The following is a 16,525-nucleotide window of genomic DNA, read 5'->3' as shown; positions in this document are numbered from 1 at the left end:
GAAACGCCGCGCACAGCACCGCCTATTTGACATCCTGAGCCAATGAGAAGTGGCGTATCATCCGCACGCCGCTCGAGCTCGCCTCTCGTGCCTTGAACTGTGAGGAGTCCACTGCGCCCTCACTTGGCTCGCCTGTTGCATGCACCTGAACTCACCTTGTCCTCGTGGCTGTGATGTTTCAGCGAGCTCGCGCGGATCTCGGGGTGAGTTTAATGGCTTGTGTGCCGTCTACCCTTCGTTTCGTGTGAATAATGTATGTGGAAGCAGTCCAGAAATAACTCCCATAACTGGAGCGCATTCAGCTTCGCTGGCTTGCTGTTTTCCATCCAAAGCTTTTTGTGATTTTTTTTTTTAATATATACATTAGCAACTTCAACTTTTCCATAACGCTGCTCCGTTTGAGTGTCGGAGAACGTGAAACTGTTTGATTATAGTGTGTCAAGGTGGGGGAAAAGGTCAAGATAAAACGACTAAGAGAGACTTAATAATTCAGCCTGCTCTACCTCATCATTTCTTCACATCTTGCTATTTCATGATATATTATTCAGCATCAGTCTGCAGTGATGCCAGATAAGACACTGCAGAAAGCTGCAGCCACACTTAAACTATGGAGGCATAGTATTCAGCCAAGCTCTGAGTTTGTCTGCCAGCGGACATTTTAGAGTAGATGCAGTGTGCTTCTCTATATTTTTCTACTCCCCAGCCACTGCATTACTGCCTCGCCGAGTCCTAAAAACACTCACTTCATCATCTAGATATTGTATTAAAGCACTTACTTGGAAGGGATGTGAAAATAAGATTCAGCTTTACATACTGCACATTTAAAGATGTATAATGTGTTCTGTGGCCCTTTTATTTGGATCACTTTTTGAATGCCAAAAAGCACTGACACTTTTCTTCAAATGAAGTAATTTCCTGGCAGCCGTGTTTTTGTCTGTGCTAGCTTCCGATTTATCACATTTAAATCTTACCTGAGGATCCAGGTTTCATTTATTTATGCCGTGAAAATCCTTGTGAGACGAGTAAAGTGATTTCACCCAAACTTGGGTTCCGGATAGATTTTGCCAATCCGGGTAACACCATAACTTTTTATCAGGGCTCCATAAACACAAACAGAGTAAACAGGCGAGTTTATCATGTTAAAGGTGGCTACAATTGGTCACGTCATGTTTATCTTTTAAAAAAGTGATTGACGTGGAATCTGTAGAATGTGATGTTTATGTCATATTGAATTCACTTAAATTTAGTTGTATTCATATTTCAGTTTACTAAACAACAGTTGCCTTCAGGTGCTTTAGAGTGTACGGAAAGACGCTACAAAATTAGAAAGAAAACCCCAACAACCACGCAGCACTCTGTGACAGTGGGAAGGAAAAACTCCCTTTTAACAAGGAGAAACCTCAGGATTCATGGGTCACCTGATTCAGCCCTGACTATAAACTTTATCAAAAAATAAAGTTTTTTAAAAGTTTAATCTTAAAAATAGAGGGTGTGTTTCTTTCCGAAATCCAAACTGGGAGATGGTTCCACAGAAGAGGGGCCTGAACGCTGAACTCTGGGTCCCATTCTACTTTTAAATACCCTAGGAAACACAAGTAATCCAGCAGTCTGATAACAAAGTGCTCTGTTAGGATAGGTACTAAGAGGTCTTTAAGATATGACATGGCCTGATTATTCAAGATTTTGGGAGAAAGATATTAAATTGAATTTTAAATTTAACAGGGATTTATCAAAAGAAGCGAATATGGAATAAATATATGCTGTTTTTCCTAATCCCTGTCAGTACTCTAGCTGCAGGATTGTGGATCAACTGAAGACTTTTCAGGAAGCTTTTAGAGCGATCCAATAATAATGAATCACTGTAGTCCAGACTAGAACTACTAGGTTTTTATTGTTGATCACATCAGATAAAACCAGTATGAGAAATGTTATTATTCTCATTTCGGGCATTATCAATTTCTCTTCCCTTCAACGACACATCGGTGCCTATATTCAAACGTCGACTCAACAGATTTTATCTGATGTAACATGTATGTGTGTCTTTCTGTGTGTGAGAATGTCAGCCAGCTTGGAGTAGGCAATGTCCTTTTGCCCCGAGGTGATGCAAGAAAGTGTGCAGTGAATGAGCAGAGAGACGTGACGTCTGAGCAGCCACCAGGACCATAAATGGAAAAGCAAGCATATAGCCAGTGACCTAACATTCGCTGTTAGTCTGGGACTCACTGAGCAGACTGCCCTCATAAGACCACAAACACACACGTACAAACACGTACTCTACTACTACAACACAAAGAGCTCCAACAGGAGCACAGCTGCTGTTGCTGTTATTGGTTTAAGCTTTCAAAAATTCTCTCTTTGTCCTACAGCACCCCAAAATAAAGTAAACACATGCACTCAAACACAATTGGACAAATGAACCAATATTTATGGCAAACACAAAAACATCTGGAGCAACTCATCGTGATTTTAATGATTCTTTTATTTTTCACTTTAATTAATTGGGTAAATAAAACATAAAATACTTAATGTATATTTTGGTAGCCTGTGACAAAAATAGACAAACTATTTTCGATGCATATCATCGCAACTGTAGCACAAAGAATAAAGCATAGAAAGGAAAATCGTTATCACGACTACCATGTTGCACATCTAGGTCAATTTCAAGGGTAGGGCATCTATTTTTTTTTTTCTTGTACCATCTGCGCTCTTGCACAAACACAGACCATTTGTAGACTCCTGGTTTGAGGCTAGGTATGACATCATGCAATGTGACATCACTTCCCTTTGAGGCAAGTCACATCTCACTCGACTGAAGCATGAACACAGAGCCACGCAGGGGATTTGTGCAAGAGTGTGTGTATGTGTGCATGTGGGCACATGACATCACAACGTCATCACTGCCCAGCTCCACTGGCATAGCTGTGCCTGTTGAAGCAGATATTATGTCAGAATGTGCCATGCTAGCAGAGCTGCTGCGGCTGCTGTTGTTGTGATAGCTGTTACTACTTCGCTTCTTTTTCTGTCAATCTGTCGCTGTTAAGCCAAAGGAAGAGTAGTACTGGGCAGCTGGAGGAGAGGAATTGTTTACCAAAGTATGAGGAGATGCCAGAGGGCCAGCAGCTCCTCTGAGTCTGAAGAGAATCATCGGCCATGGTCGAAAGACTCAAAGGATCGGTCGTCACCGCGTGGACGCTCGTCAGAGGGAGATTCATCGTCGGAGTCTGATGTGGAGGCAGAAAGAGCAATGAAGAGGAGCCAGAGGTTCAGCAGTTCTTTCAGCTTTGGGGAGGATCAGGAGGTAGCGTCAAAAAATGAAGGTGAAGAAGAAGAACCGTCACCAAAGAACTCTAACAGAGTTTCCGTCAGAGAGGTGGTGGAGTCAGATTCTGAAGGAGAACATGCAGAAATGGAGGAAAGAAACAGTTTTTGTGACACCGATCAGCCAAGGTCAGGTTTATTCAGGCCTCAAGAATTATGGCTGGCGGTGACAAAATGTCTCTCCCTCCGGTGGCCCCCTTGTCTCTCCATCAGCAGACAAAGTAATAAGAAATTAGCCTACCAAGTGGATCTTGACCAATTGGAGGACACGCAGTCATCTGTCACCTCAGAATCAACCAATGAGAGTTCTTCTAGTACATCTACCTCAGATGGCAGAGATGTGTCTTCGGTGAAGCAAAAGGAAGACGACGTCAGAAGCAGAGGGGTTAAAAGTGGCCCGCCCACTCGTCGAGGGGTGTCTCGGTCCTCTCCCAGATTACCAAGAAGCAGACAAGCTGCAGACTCTGTGCTGGCTTCGATGATGTTGGAGAAAGAAACGTTCCTGAGGATTGAGCTTGTTGATTCAGGAGAAGAGAGGGATGATTTACGCTACCGGGCAGAATGGAAGTTGTCAGAGAGAACTAAGGAACTGGCAGAGGGAGTATGGCTCTCTCGAAGCCTAACAGCTAATAGATTGACCTCCTAAATTAGAGGTTTGGTTGTCTTTGATGTGGTGGACTTCATACCATGCACCATGTAGGTTAATTATATTCAAATCTTAGTTAGTCTGACTGCTGATTAGAAATGGCCCAGATTTCGGTGAATAATCAGTGAGATTGTTTTTGCATGAAGACTGTGTAAACCACCGCCTGCTGATATAAACTGTACTGATTCAAATGCAGTCACTGTGGCTAACTAATTAGAAATGCTATTTTCAGAAACGCAGCACTGCACAGTGTTTATTTTTTTTGCCTTTCTGGGTGTCTGAGAAAATATTATACACATGGCTGGTTCCATGTGTGGGAGGAAAGGGAGATTTAATCCAATATATCATGTGTTTATGAATAAAAGCCTTTTTTGCAACCTGGAGTTTGTTTTTATGAGTAGTGAGAGAATAGTAAAACCACAGACGGTCATACCATGCTGAAATTTGAAAATAAATGCATAGAATAAATGAAAAGTTTAGATGAAAAAAGTGAAATTATTGTGTAAAACTACTACAATGTAAACCCAAAACCAATTTTAATGGACATTCTGTGCCTGCAGGTTATAGTAACCCCACTTAGATTTGTTGTGGTTTGTACTGTATTGTACTACCAGTTACAAACATCACATTAGGGAGGAATACTGGGTGAATCCAAGCTAGTGCTAGTGCTGGGTTGGACACCCCTTTGCCTTTAGAGCTGCCTTAACTCTTCATGGCACAACAAGGTGCTGGAAACATTCCTCAGAGATTTTGGTTCATATCAACATGACAGAATCACACAGTTGCTGCAGACTCTTTGGCTGGACACGTATATGATGTGGTTGTTTGAGTTACGGTTGTTTTCCTATCAGATCAAATCAATCAGGCTATTCTCTTCCAACCTCTGACATGTTCATCACTGCTGATTCCCATTCTCTGGCTCTATGGGAAAATCCTTGTAGATCAACAGTTTCTGAAATACTCAGACAAGCCCGGTCACCGTTCGTCCCCATTTTCATGCTCGGTTTGAACTTCACGAGGTCATCTTGATGGTGTCTAGATGGCTAAATGCACTGAGTCACTGCCGTGTGATTGGGTCATTTGATATCTGAGTTCACAAGCAGTATGACAGGTGTACCTCACATGTTGACCAGTGAGTGTATTCTTAGTATCTTGTACCAGGGACTTGAAACACTATGACTTGTGATGTGGGTGTGTTACATACACTACCAGTCAGCAGTTTGGATACACCTTATCATTTAATGGTTTGTCTCTATATTTTTAATACTTTCTACATTGTAGATACAAACTGCAGGCATCAAACATATGAATTATGTAGCAAAGAAAAAAAAAAGATAAATAACTCTAAATTTGTCTTATATTTTAGATTCCTGAAAGTAGCCACCCTTTGCTTTGTTGACAACACTGCAAAACCCTTGGTCTTCTCTCAATGGGCTTCACAATGCCGTCCCCTAAAATGGTTTTCACTTCACAGGCGTGCCTTGTCAGGGTTCATTTGTGGAATTTCTTGTTGGGACCATCAGTTGTGTTGTGCAGAAGTCAGGTTGGTCCACAGCTGACAGCCCTATTTGACAAATGCAAGAATTCATACTCAGTTCATCATTACTTTAAGAACTGAAGGTCAGTCAGTCTGGAAAATTGCTGAAACTTTGAATGTGTCCCTAAGTGCAGTCGCAAAAACAATCAAGCACTACGATGAAACTGGTTACCGCCCCAGGAAATTAAGACCAAGCGTCACCTCTGCTGCTGAGGGTAAATTCATCCCAGCCACCAGCTGCAGATATCGCAAGTTAACAGCACCTCAGATTAGAGCCCAGATAAATGACACACAGAGCTCCAGGTAGCAGACACATCTCTACATCAGCTGTTCAGAGGAGACTGTGCGAATCAGACCTTTATGGTCAAATAGCTGCTAAGAAACCACTACTGAGGAAAAGCAGCAAGCAGAAGAGATTTGTTTGGTCCAAGAAACCCAAGGAATGGGCATTAGACCAGTGGAAATCTGTGCTTTGGTCTGAAGAGTCCAGTCAAGATGGTTTGGGATGAGATGGACTGCAGAGTGAAGGCAAGGGCCAACAAGTGCTCAGCATCTCTGGGAACTCCTGTCGGACTGACTGTTGGAAAACCATTTCAGGTGACGACCTCATGAAGCTCATCGAGAGAATGCCAAGAGTGTGCAAAGCAGTCATCAAAGCAAAGGGTGGCTATTTTAAAGAAGCTAAAACATAAATGTTTTGAGTTATTTCACACTTTTTGACTACTACATAGTTCCTTATGTATTCTTTCATAGTTCTTGATGCCTTCTGTGAGAATCTTGAATGAAGGTAGTCATTAAAATAAAGAAAAACCATTAAATGAGAAGGTGTCTCCACACTTTTGACTGGTAGTATATGTTCTGCTTAGTGTGTGACTTTTCTTTGCTGCTCAGAGCCACATGTGTGTGGTGTACAGATGTCGAAAGATGCATTTATGTAGGCGTTAGCCAGACTTAGATATATGCAAATTGCTGAAATGTTTTAGCACAGTGTGCAATTATGTTAAACACAAAGGAAAAAAAAATGAAGCCAAACAAGTGACAGCCCATCATGACTGCTCATTAGGCAAATGATACATGTACTGCTGAAAATGGCACAGTTTAATAACACAGTAAAACCAAATTGAGGATTTATAAGTAGCTATACCCTATTTGTGTGTGTGTGAGTGTGTTTTTCGTAGTTTTGTTTTCCCACAGTCAGTGTTTCTAAGTAATTAGCTGTACAGAGTGCCTCTTTTCCAGTGCATTATTAAATTTAAGTGCTTTTTGCCACTGTGGAGAAAGCCATTTGTATTTTTAAACATTTAGCAAGAAAACATGATCCATACTCTGGATTCCCTTCAAATCCAACAAGTTGAAATAATCACATCAGTTGTTATATTCATATGACGTCATTCACAGTCAAACAACATGTCTGGATGGTTTCTTTTTACAATAAAGTAAATGACACTAAAGAATGAAACAAGTACAAGTAATGCTCAAACACTTCAAATCAGTGATATTACCTTTTAAGACGTGGTTGGTTTACAGTTAGACATATCTGTCAGTAAGCAGACCGTGCTGTTTTCTTATGCCATAATTCACCAGCTATTGCTCGACAGGACACTTTATCTCTTTGGCTGGCTATTCCAGGAACAATCAGCCACCTGACATCTTCTGGCAGGAGGCGTTCGAGGTTGTAATGACAGAGTGCGACTGAAAAAGAGAAGATTTTCTCATCTTCTGTTGAGAAGAGACGAAATGCAGAACACAGAGTGCCCCGGTCCATTTTCTGACGACAATGGACAAGTGTGTTTGTAAACTGTGCTTGAAGGAACAGTCCCCAGAGATAGTTGCATAACATGGTGATAGACTGCAAATCCTAGCAGAGGACACATGTTCCAGTGGCCAAAGGACAAATGTGACTTCATGGAATTTTGAGGTCCTAGGAGGCCAGCCAGACAGCAATTGCTTCATCTCCTGAGCCTTTTAGTTATATTCTATTAGATTTAAAGCATTTTAGAGAACCCATTATACCATACTCTCAAATGTGATACCGCTGCTGCTTTGCCAGACCTAAGACTGTTGTAGATCATTAGATTAGCAAAATCTTAACTGGAAAAAGCACATCAATGTGAAAACTAAACTTTCTTCCAAACTTTGAATACTTGTCTGGGACTCTTGGTGAAATTCCAACTTCTGTAGAACTGTAAAGTGAATAAAGATGACTTACGCCCCCAGAGGCAACCCCCACCCAAGAGTACTTTAGGAGACTTGGTTGTGACTCAGCAGCCGGCGCTGTCACCTCACAGCATGAGGCCGCAAGTTGAATTTCCTGCCTCTTAACATCTTGGTATTGCTTTTAAGGTCTGCTCTGGTTTCCAACCAGCCATGCAAGTCAGATGGAGTGAAGGCATGATGGTGGCAGTTATTATCGCTCAGCAGAAATAAAATAGGAGTAAGACTGCTAGTGGTAATGTCAAGAGTTACTGTTTTTGTTAACAGATGTGCAAAGTTGCCTTACCCCCGTCAAATGGTCATTATTAGGTTCATTTCTACATCTCAATTTTTTCACACTGTGCAGAAAACATGGAAGAGAGGGAGGAATAGAAAAGTTAACTCGTGCATCTCGAGAGAATATGGATTGTTTTGAATCACAGGAAAAGAGTATGTTCATGCATATATAAGTCTTCTCTTGCGTACTATATATGCCTGCTGTCCCATGAGTGGGTGTATTCTGCAGGTTAATTTGTATAGATTCTGTCAGGTACAGAGTCGGCAGATAATTCCCCATTTGCACCTTTGTATAAATTTTTAACTAAGGTAAAGCGAGGTTAATTCTCTTCATTCTGGCACACTGTGCTGCCTCTTATGTATTATAGATGTATCTTATTATTTGCGCACGTACACATACATGAGTTGTACAAAGGATCTGTCAGTCAGACTCAAAAGTGAACTTGCTTCTTCATGGATTTTCCATTTCAGTATTTATACTAGTAAAATACTAACTAACAGATGTCATGAAAACTCTGTTTTCAGCTAATATTGTTTCTGAACTGGAGATCAGAGAACGTATGACGAGATTTTATCACAAATCCTCAAGTGAGGCCAGAGAGGAAACAAAAACAACAGATATGCGACAAATTTTTTTCCACAACAGTTTTCATTTGCCACAAAGTCCACAAGCTCGTTATGTTTTATGGCATTTTCTAACTATATTATTGAGAACAGTAAGCAACGAGCAGCTCATGCTGTTCAAGGTCTTTGCTGGGCCAACATCTAATGTGAAACCTCTTATGAGCAATACAATACAAAACAGTTGGGCACTGGTGTAATGTAAAAGATTACATGAAATTAAAATTGCAACTTTTCCGACTGACCTGTTTATAATCTGCAATGTTAATTCTAGACAGCCAGACCTTATTCATGCATTTAAAAACATGCCCTAGCTTACTGACGTGCAGTAATACCAAAAGTGTCGTAGAGGGGCATGAAAAACTTGGTGAAATGAGCACGTGTTTTGGGATGATGAATTGATGTTGTGTGTGTTTACATGTGTGGTGGGTCTGTGGAGGACAAAGGAGAGTGATGGATGATTCCAGCAGGACATTTGTGGTGGTAGCAGAGATGAGTCAGCCATGGACACAAGCACACATGCACATACACACACCTGCACGCTTTCACCAACGAGCTTTGCAGATGGCCTGAAGTACTCTGGTGACATCCTTGGCTGTTGCTGTTTGGGATTCTTATGCGAAGTGTTTGTCCTTGTGGGTTCATAGTCTGCTGCGTGCTGAGGCGTGTGTGTGCGTGTGTGTGTATTTGCCATTTTGCTGCAGCATCAGGCTGGTTGATTATGTGATAGATCACTATCAAGTCAAGAGACTCCTCAGTAATGCCTCCTGCTGTCACCGGCACACATACATATTCTCTCCTACGACACTATTCTAGCAGAGGAGACTGCACACAGGCACTGTTGGTGGTGAAGTGGGTATTCTGCTGCTTTTCACATAGCTGAGCGGTTAATTTTAGCCGGCTGCAGTAATCACCAGAACTTTAACCCTCAAGTTGTCAGGAAAGGAAAACTTAAGCTGAGGATTTTGTGCCTCAAAGCAGTACTGGACATTCCTGCTGAGAGTGGGATGGGCGTGACGGATTTCTGCGAATAATTCCCATTAATATCACTCTTCCTCACTCGATTTTCTGGGTTAAGATTAAGCCTGAAGCAGCTAGGTTTGCTGTGTAGTAAGAAATTACCCTTCTGATATAAGACTCTTTATCATTTCTGCATCAGAACTCGTATAGCACTCTGAGTGGTGGTGTTTTGACTGCTTTTATGATTGCTTGCTTTTACGCTTTAATTTCCATAACCTTTTTACTTTTTTTTTTTTTTTTTTTTTTTTTAGTTATATCATCTTATCATCCAGTTACTCTCTGCAAAAGCAACGAAACATGCTATTTAAATGCAAATATGTTTTATTGAATTGACATTTTCCATCAGAAAAGGTGTGACCCAAGCTCTACATCAATCAGTGGCTATTTCTCTCTCAAGTATACACAGGTGGGTTATGGGAACAACATACTACATATAATGATATTTTTATGAAACTGTATTGTCTACTGCAGCGGTCTCCAACCTTTTTTGCGCCACGGACCGGTTTATGCCCGACAATATTTTCACGGACCGGCCTTTAAGGTGTCGCGGATAAATACAACAAAATAAAACTAGTACCGGTACCGAAAAAAAGAAAATTTATTCATAACACACGTGAAAAGACCCAGAAAAACCGAGTAAACGATAAAAACGATAACAAAATAACGCTGAAAACCGATAAAAAACCCTGAAAACCATACATTTCACACCTGAGCCTCAACTCTCGCGGCCCGGTACCAAACGACTCACGGACCGGTACCGGTCCGAGGCCCGGGGGTTGGGGACCGCTGGTATACTGCGTAGAATAATCCTATAAGTTCATGCTGTGGCTTTACCCTACAATCTAAGCAATTACCTAATTGTAATTTTTCTAAGTGTGAGCGCCTCTCAAAGAGCAGACATTTTTGTAGTTTTCAAGTCTGGAGCGTTCAGATGTGTGTTAACGCAATGAGTCTTCCAGGTGGTGGACGTGCCTGCAGGTTCACAGTCTACATTTCAGACTCTTAATGTGCTAACTGAGGCTTATAATGTTAAAGTCCATGACAGTGCAATTAGAAAAAGACTGAACTTGTTCTTGTTTGGAAGCAAGATGGCCAGGAGGAAGCCTCTTCTCTCTACAAAGAACGTGGCAGCAAAGTTTAGGTTTGCAAAGCTCCATCTGAAGAAACCACCAGACTTCTGGAACAATTCGATTTGGACAGATGAGACCAAAGTGAAGATGTTGGAACAAAATGTACAGTGTCACGTTTGGAGACAACCAAACACAACATATCAGCACAAACACATACTCATACCAGCTGTAGGCACAGTAATGGGGAAAGGGGGGAATTTGGCTTGTTTTGCAGCCACAGGACCTGAAGGGTGTACTAGGAAGGAAGTTCAGCACAGAGAAAAAAGACTTAAAAGATTAGAACCAAGTATAAAACATTTATAAATTTCTGCAACTAAATACATGCAAATTCCAGTAATAATGCAACACACAGTATGCACTTCTTTAACTTTACAGTGGGGCTTCATTTGATGGGTTTAGTAAGGTAGGGCTGAAAAGGTTACATTTATAAAACGTATTCCTACAGCAGTGAATCAGTATCTCTGCGGTATAAAAACATAACCTACTGTTGACAAGGATATGTATTCAGCACTTGTTACCACAGTGATTTATACAAGAAATAAAAGAAGCAATTTTTGTGACACAGAAAACGGTGAATTTAAACTTGACATAGTTCACTAACCTATTAATCTTTCTTTGTAGCACACCCTTCTAAGCTTCTCTGTATACTTGGGCAAAAGGATCATAAGCACAGCAGCAAATCTACAACAAAATGGCGAAAAAGAAAAGAATCACGCTGATGCCGTGGCCCAATCAAAATCAAATGCTTGCGGCAGGACCTGAAGAAAGCTGTGCATAAATGAATGCCTGCAAATCTCAATGATCTGAAGCAACACCATGAAGAAGATTGGGGCAGGTTTCCTCCACAACCATGTGAGAGACTGATAAAGTCACACAGAAAACAATTGCTTCGAGGTATTACTGCTAAAGATGAAACTCTGTTTTCACATGACTGGAGCTAAGCTCTTTTTCACTGACTCTTTCAAGCTAGGCTGTTTAAACTGAATTAGCTCACTTACTGGTTGTAGTCTATGTTTAAGCAAAAGTATCTCCCACTTCATGGCAAGCTGCATATGTAAATATATTGAGTATACTAATGGAATATTTCATGACTCTTTGGCTATTAATGGGAAAAACTCATAGTATTCTTAACAGTTATAGTGCCACAGAAGAGCTAAACAAATGATCTATTTATTTCAAAGGTCAGAACATCACCTCAGGAAATGTTTTCCTTTTTGTTGTTTAAGTGATATGTTAACTGATTCTGGTTTGTAGCTCAACAGAAGTTACATTGAGGGATATCTTTAGTTTCTTTTTCAGGTTTCCACTGGTTAAAAAAAATCATGCATGGTTGCATTGCAATATTTCACATATTAAAAGAGATACACTGTATTTTGCCAAGGATTAGTGAACCTTTAAATGTGTATTTTACTGTATACTGTACCTTCTATCAGCGCTATCCATTAAACTCAGGCTGGAGCCTGTCCCAGCAGTCAGGTGAGAAGCTGGATACACTTTGGGCCAACACAGAGAGACAGATATCTATTCACATGGACAACTACAGCCAGCCATTATCATCAGTTAACCCAACATGCATGCATGTGTTTGGGCTGTGGGAGGTAGTTTGAGTACCTGAAGGGAGCCCATACAGGCAGGGGTAAAATATGCACGTTGAAAAGCTTACGGCGGCCGGTGGATTTGAACGCCTCTTGCTGTGAAGCGGCATTTCCAATCACCACACCACTGTGCTGCCAAAGATGATGTTAAAGTGCTGTTATTCTCATTATTAAAGAAGTTTGTATAATTCATAAGTACCTTGTTTTCATGTTGGATTTAATTGACTTAGACAGAATAGCACAGGAACGTTGCACAGCCGGATTTAATCAAGTGAAAAATTGCTGCAATAGTAAAGTAAGTTGTGTCAGCCATGTTGAGCTCACTACACTGTCTTACCGTCACACAAACCGTACCTTTAATGAAATGTTGTAATTTATTGGATCCATGTATCCTTATATTTAGTATAAATATAAGCATGGATCCACATAGAACAAATTCTTACTCAAATATGCATCAGAATTTCTTCTTAGCACCACTTTATGCAATAATTATTGTCTACTAGTATTAAAACACATTTTCTTACCTATTTATGTAAGAAGAAACATGGCTATCAGGTAGAAATTGTGCAGGAGTGAGTGGATATTATTTTTTGTCAGACTCAGTGTAATGTGCGTTCTTTCTCATCATGGATCAAATGGCACAGCAGGGCTGCAGTGATGGAACATGTGGATGTCCTCAAGTGAAAAGAGGAGAGAGACCAGATGGGACCAAATAACCTGGCAGACTTGATCTGTCTCATTTCACGGGTTGTCATCTTCAAGAACGTGGCAAACGCAGGCAGAGACAGGACCAGGAAAGCTGGTTTGTAGCTGCGTACGGTGGGAAGGATTTCTTCACATTTGATGCAGATGTTTACTTGGACTCGAGGATGACCTGGTTAGATTTAGGTCGTTAAAAGTCGAGCTCTCACTGATGTTACAAAACACTATTTTTGGACACGACTTGAGAATTATAAAGCAACCGATTCCAAAGGTTCTCAAAGTATCTAAAATGATGAATTAATGACAAAAGGTGAAAGGTCAACTTCACTGTGACATAAAGTTCTGAAAACATTTTTTTGTCTTTTCTGTTAGGCTACACCATAATTCAGTTCAGTTTATCCACATGTCCTGGTGCTTGGAGGCCTTTTGTGAAGAAGCCCCAGAGAACATTATATAGAAAAAAAACCTGCAGCAGACAGAATAAGCAGAACTGTCAGTCTATTTTTCTATTTGAAAAGAGCTACTTCATTCGTTGTCTACTGCTTTGTTGAAGATGTGTGTGTGGAAAAGGATTCAAAATTTCAGCAGCCTCTTTTTTTTTTTTTTTTTTTAAAGCTTTTTTGGCTTTTGTGTTCCTCTAACTCAGCTTCACTGGCTGAACAGAAATACACTTAATAACTGTCACAGGCAGCAGAGAACGAGAACTAAGCGCTGGATACTGGAAGATAATTTCACAAGTTTATAATTCAAAGAACACACAGGAAAACTTGTAGCTAGGGATGTTCCAGTGACTGGGCAGGCAGATCTTCAGAGATGACCCAAAGTTTAGTCTGCAGAACGAGATGTGCTGTAGGAGGAGGGACAGCAGCTTCAGTCACAGAATTGTGCACAATGGACAAATGGTGGCCTGATGATACATCACCAGAGATCATGCAACAAACTGGCACGACTGAAGGATTTCCACAGCCTTAAGAACACGTGGAGAAACCTGAGTGATTAATCACAGGTGAGCCAATTGAAGATCTGCTGTCAGGTGTGTCTGATAAAGGCGAAGACAGGATGCGCCAACGAACCACATCAGAGACAGATAAACAACGAGCCAGAGAGAGAGCAAGGGCGGCAGGGCCACCCAGGAGGACAGAGGGACCTTGACAATAACTTTTAATATAAATTTCTTCAGTGTTAACCTTCTGATATCAGTCAGCATGCTTTATACAGTTTGTCAAAAAGCCCCTTAAGAGCTGCCAAAACACATCAGGTCCTGAGGACTGAGGTGTGGAATGAAGGTCAAAGTCTGTGTGGACTGAGTGGATGAAACGCTTCAGTGGCAGATACTGAATACCACACTCACATCTTCTAATATTTATTGGTGCATCAGGATCATGGGCGGATATGAACACATCAGAAGGTCTCACTGACCTTTTAGCAAAAATTATTTTAAGTTGGTGAGTCTTATAAGTCTTATCGCCAAAAAAAAAGACAAAAAATGGTGATGAAGTGATAATCAGTGACAATTAAAAAAAAAAAAATTATCACTAAATCAAAGCCTAACATCCCAAATTTATTTATGATCATGATCGCTTAATTTGAAATTAATAATGTGTCCAAATATGTAAACTTGATATCTCCCATTTTTAGTTACATCACTCCTCTTAGTAGCATTAGGTTACACACACACACACATTCAGCACAATCACTTTCTTGCTGATACAGTGTATTAGGATATGTTCCCTTCCCTCACCGTGGCATATATGGAAAATGTTCTGTACATTCACTATCTGAAAAATAGCTATGTGCACCCAGAATAAATGGGCTGTCACCATACCAGCTTGGATACTGTCATCTTCTCAGCATAGTGCAAGGCTGAGAAATACGGGTGGGAACTAAATCAATCCATATTGCATGTTTTTTCCATACTTACTTTTGTACAGTCTTGGCTGCAACTTTTCGAAAGCATAAAATTAGTATTACAGATGGTAAGGATGAACTCTGTGAACTACAAAGATTTATTGAAATGAGTACGTGAGGTAAGGCTCGCATTAGGAATGCTGACGTCAAAAAAATATTATACAGAACTTATAAGAAAGTGAATCTCTATGTGATAGTGCAGTGGTTTATCTCTGAAGGCAGCTATGGTGTAGGCCCGAAGGCTCTGGGGGAAATCAGTGCATGCAAAGTCTGTGTCACAAAGTCATTGTCAGAAGTATTCCTCCTCTTATCTCTGACGTGCCCGTTCCCTCTGCCTCTCTCCTGCTTCAATCACACTAATCATTTTCCTTGTTAATTGCTTACCCCACAGTGTTGTCACGCCTGTGTGACAGCTCATTTTTTCCTGTGCTGTACCTGCTCCAATGTGCTCGTCCATATCTCGTGTTTTTGTTCAAATGTAACAGTACAAAACGGTGGCTCATATAGCCAGTGTGCTTGGAAACTGATAGACAGTCCAGCACGCACTTATAGTTCATGTGCACTTAACTTGGACAGATAACACGCTATCAGTGAAACACTGGTAACTTTCATGTCCTCACCGTATTGAGTAACAACATCTAGGGTGAAGACAAAGTCACTGCTAAGTGTTAGAGCTTGCTAAAAGTCATGTTAATGAGTAATTGGTTTACATGCATCTCCATTCCAGCTCCTTTAAAATTTGCATAAGACCTGGGACTCATTACAGCAATTAAGAAACATAGGGTATGTAATTTACTGTAATTATCATGTAGACTCACAGATATCTTTGCTAGGTATAAATGTTTAACTGCTTGTTAATGCAAATATCAATCACGTGCCTAAATGCACTGAGTTGCTGCCCTGTTGACATGGTCAAGACGAGCTTGTGAAGTTCAAATCGAGCACCAGAATGGAGAAATAAGGGGATTTAAGAGAATTTGAACGTGGAGGTTTGTGCCAGATGGGCTAGTTTGCTGGGATTTTCACAAACAACCATTTCCGGGTTTTATAGAGAGTAGTCCAAAAAAGACAAAATATCCGGTGAGCAGCAATCCTCTGGTGAAGAGAAGCCGGTAGGAAGGCAACAGTCGCTTAACTAAGTAACTCAAGTAACCACTCATTACTACCAAGGTATGGACAAGAGCATCTTTGGACATACAACATACCTGAACATTGAAGCAGATGGGCTACGGGTGCCGCTCCTGTTAGCCAAGAACAGGAAACTGAGGCTAAAATTCTCATGGGTTAACCAAAACTGGACAACAAAAGACATGTTCCCTGCTCTTATGAGTCTCGACTTTTGCTGTAACATTCTGATGCTTCGGTCAGCATGAAAACATGGATCCATCCTGCTTTGTGTCAGTGATTCAGGCCCTGCTGATGTAAGGGTGACTTAAAATCCCTCAGTGCCAGCTGAGCATTGTTTAAACACCACAGCCTACCTGAGTGTTGTTCCCAACAAATGTCCATTCCCACAGTGTATCCATCTGCTTCAATGTTGTGTTTCCAGCAGGATAAC

The 16,525-nt window shown here is 40.9% G+C and overlaps 1 protein-coding gene across 2 annotated transcripts in view; it reads left to right on the top strand.

Annotated features, from left to right (window-relative positions):
• The first annotated feature begins 83 nt into the window (after window positions 1–83).
• The window catches only part of dtnbp1b (dystrobrevin binding protein 1b), a 66,243-nt gene continuing 49,801 nt past the window's right edge, over window positions 84–16,525 (top strand). Inside the window, exons 1-2 of one of the 2 annotated variants that reach the window (XM_040021369.1) lie at window positions 84–203; window positions 3,042–4,341. In XM_040021369.1, coding sequence (XP_039877303.1) covers window positions 140–203; window positions 3,042–3,964 — 987 coding nt within the window. In that variant the 5' untranslated portion in view covers window positions 84–139 and the 3' untranslated portion in view covers window positions 3,965–4,341. Of the gene's footprint in view, window positions 204–3,041; window positions 4,342–16,525 lie in introns of those variants that run through there. The other variant, XM_040021374.1, reaches the window with a different exon arrangement.

Source organism: Simochromis diagramma, unplaced genomic scaffold (genome assembly GCF_900408965.1).
Source record: "Simochromis diagramma unplaced genomic scaffold, fSimDia1.1 OVJJ01000753.1, whole genome shotgun sequence".
Lineage (NCBI taxonomy): Eukaryota > Metazoa > Chordata > Actinopteri > Cichliformes > Cichlidae > Simochromis > Simochromis diagramma.
The sequence above is the reverse complement of the archived record's forward strand: the minus strand, read 5'-3'. Positions and strand labels throughout refer to the sequence as shown.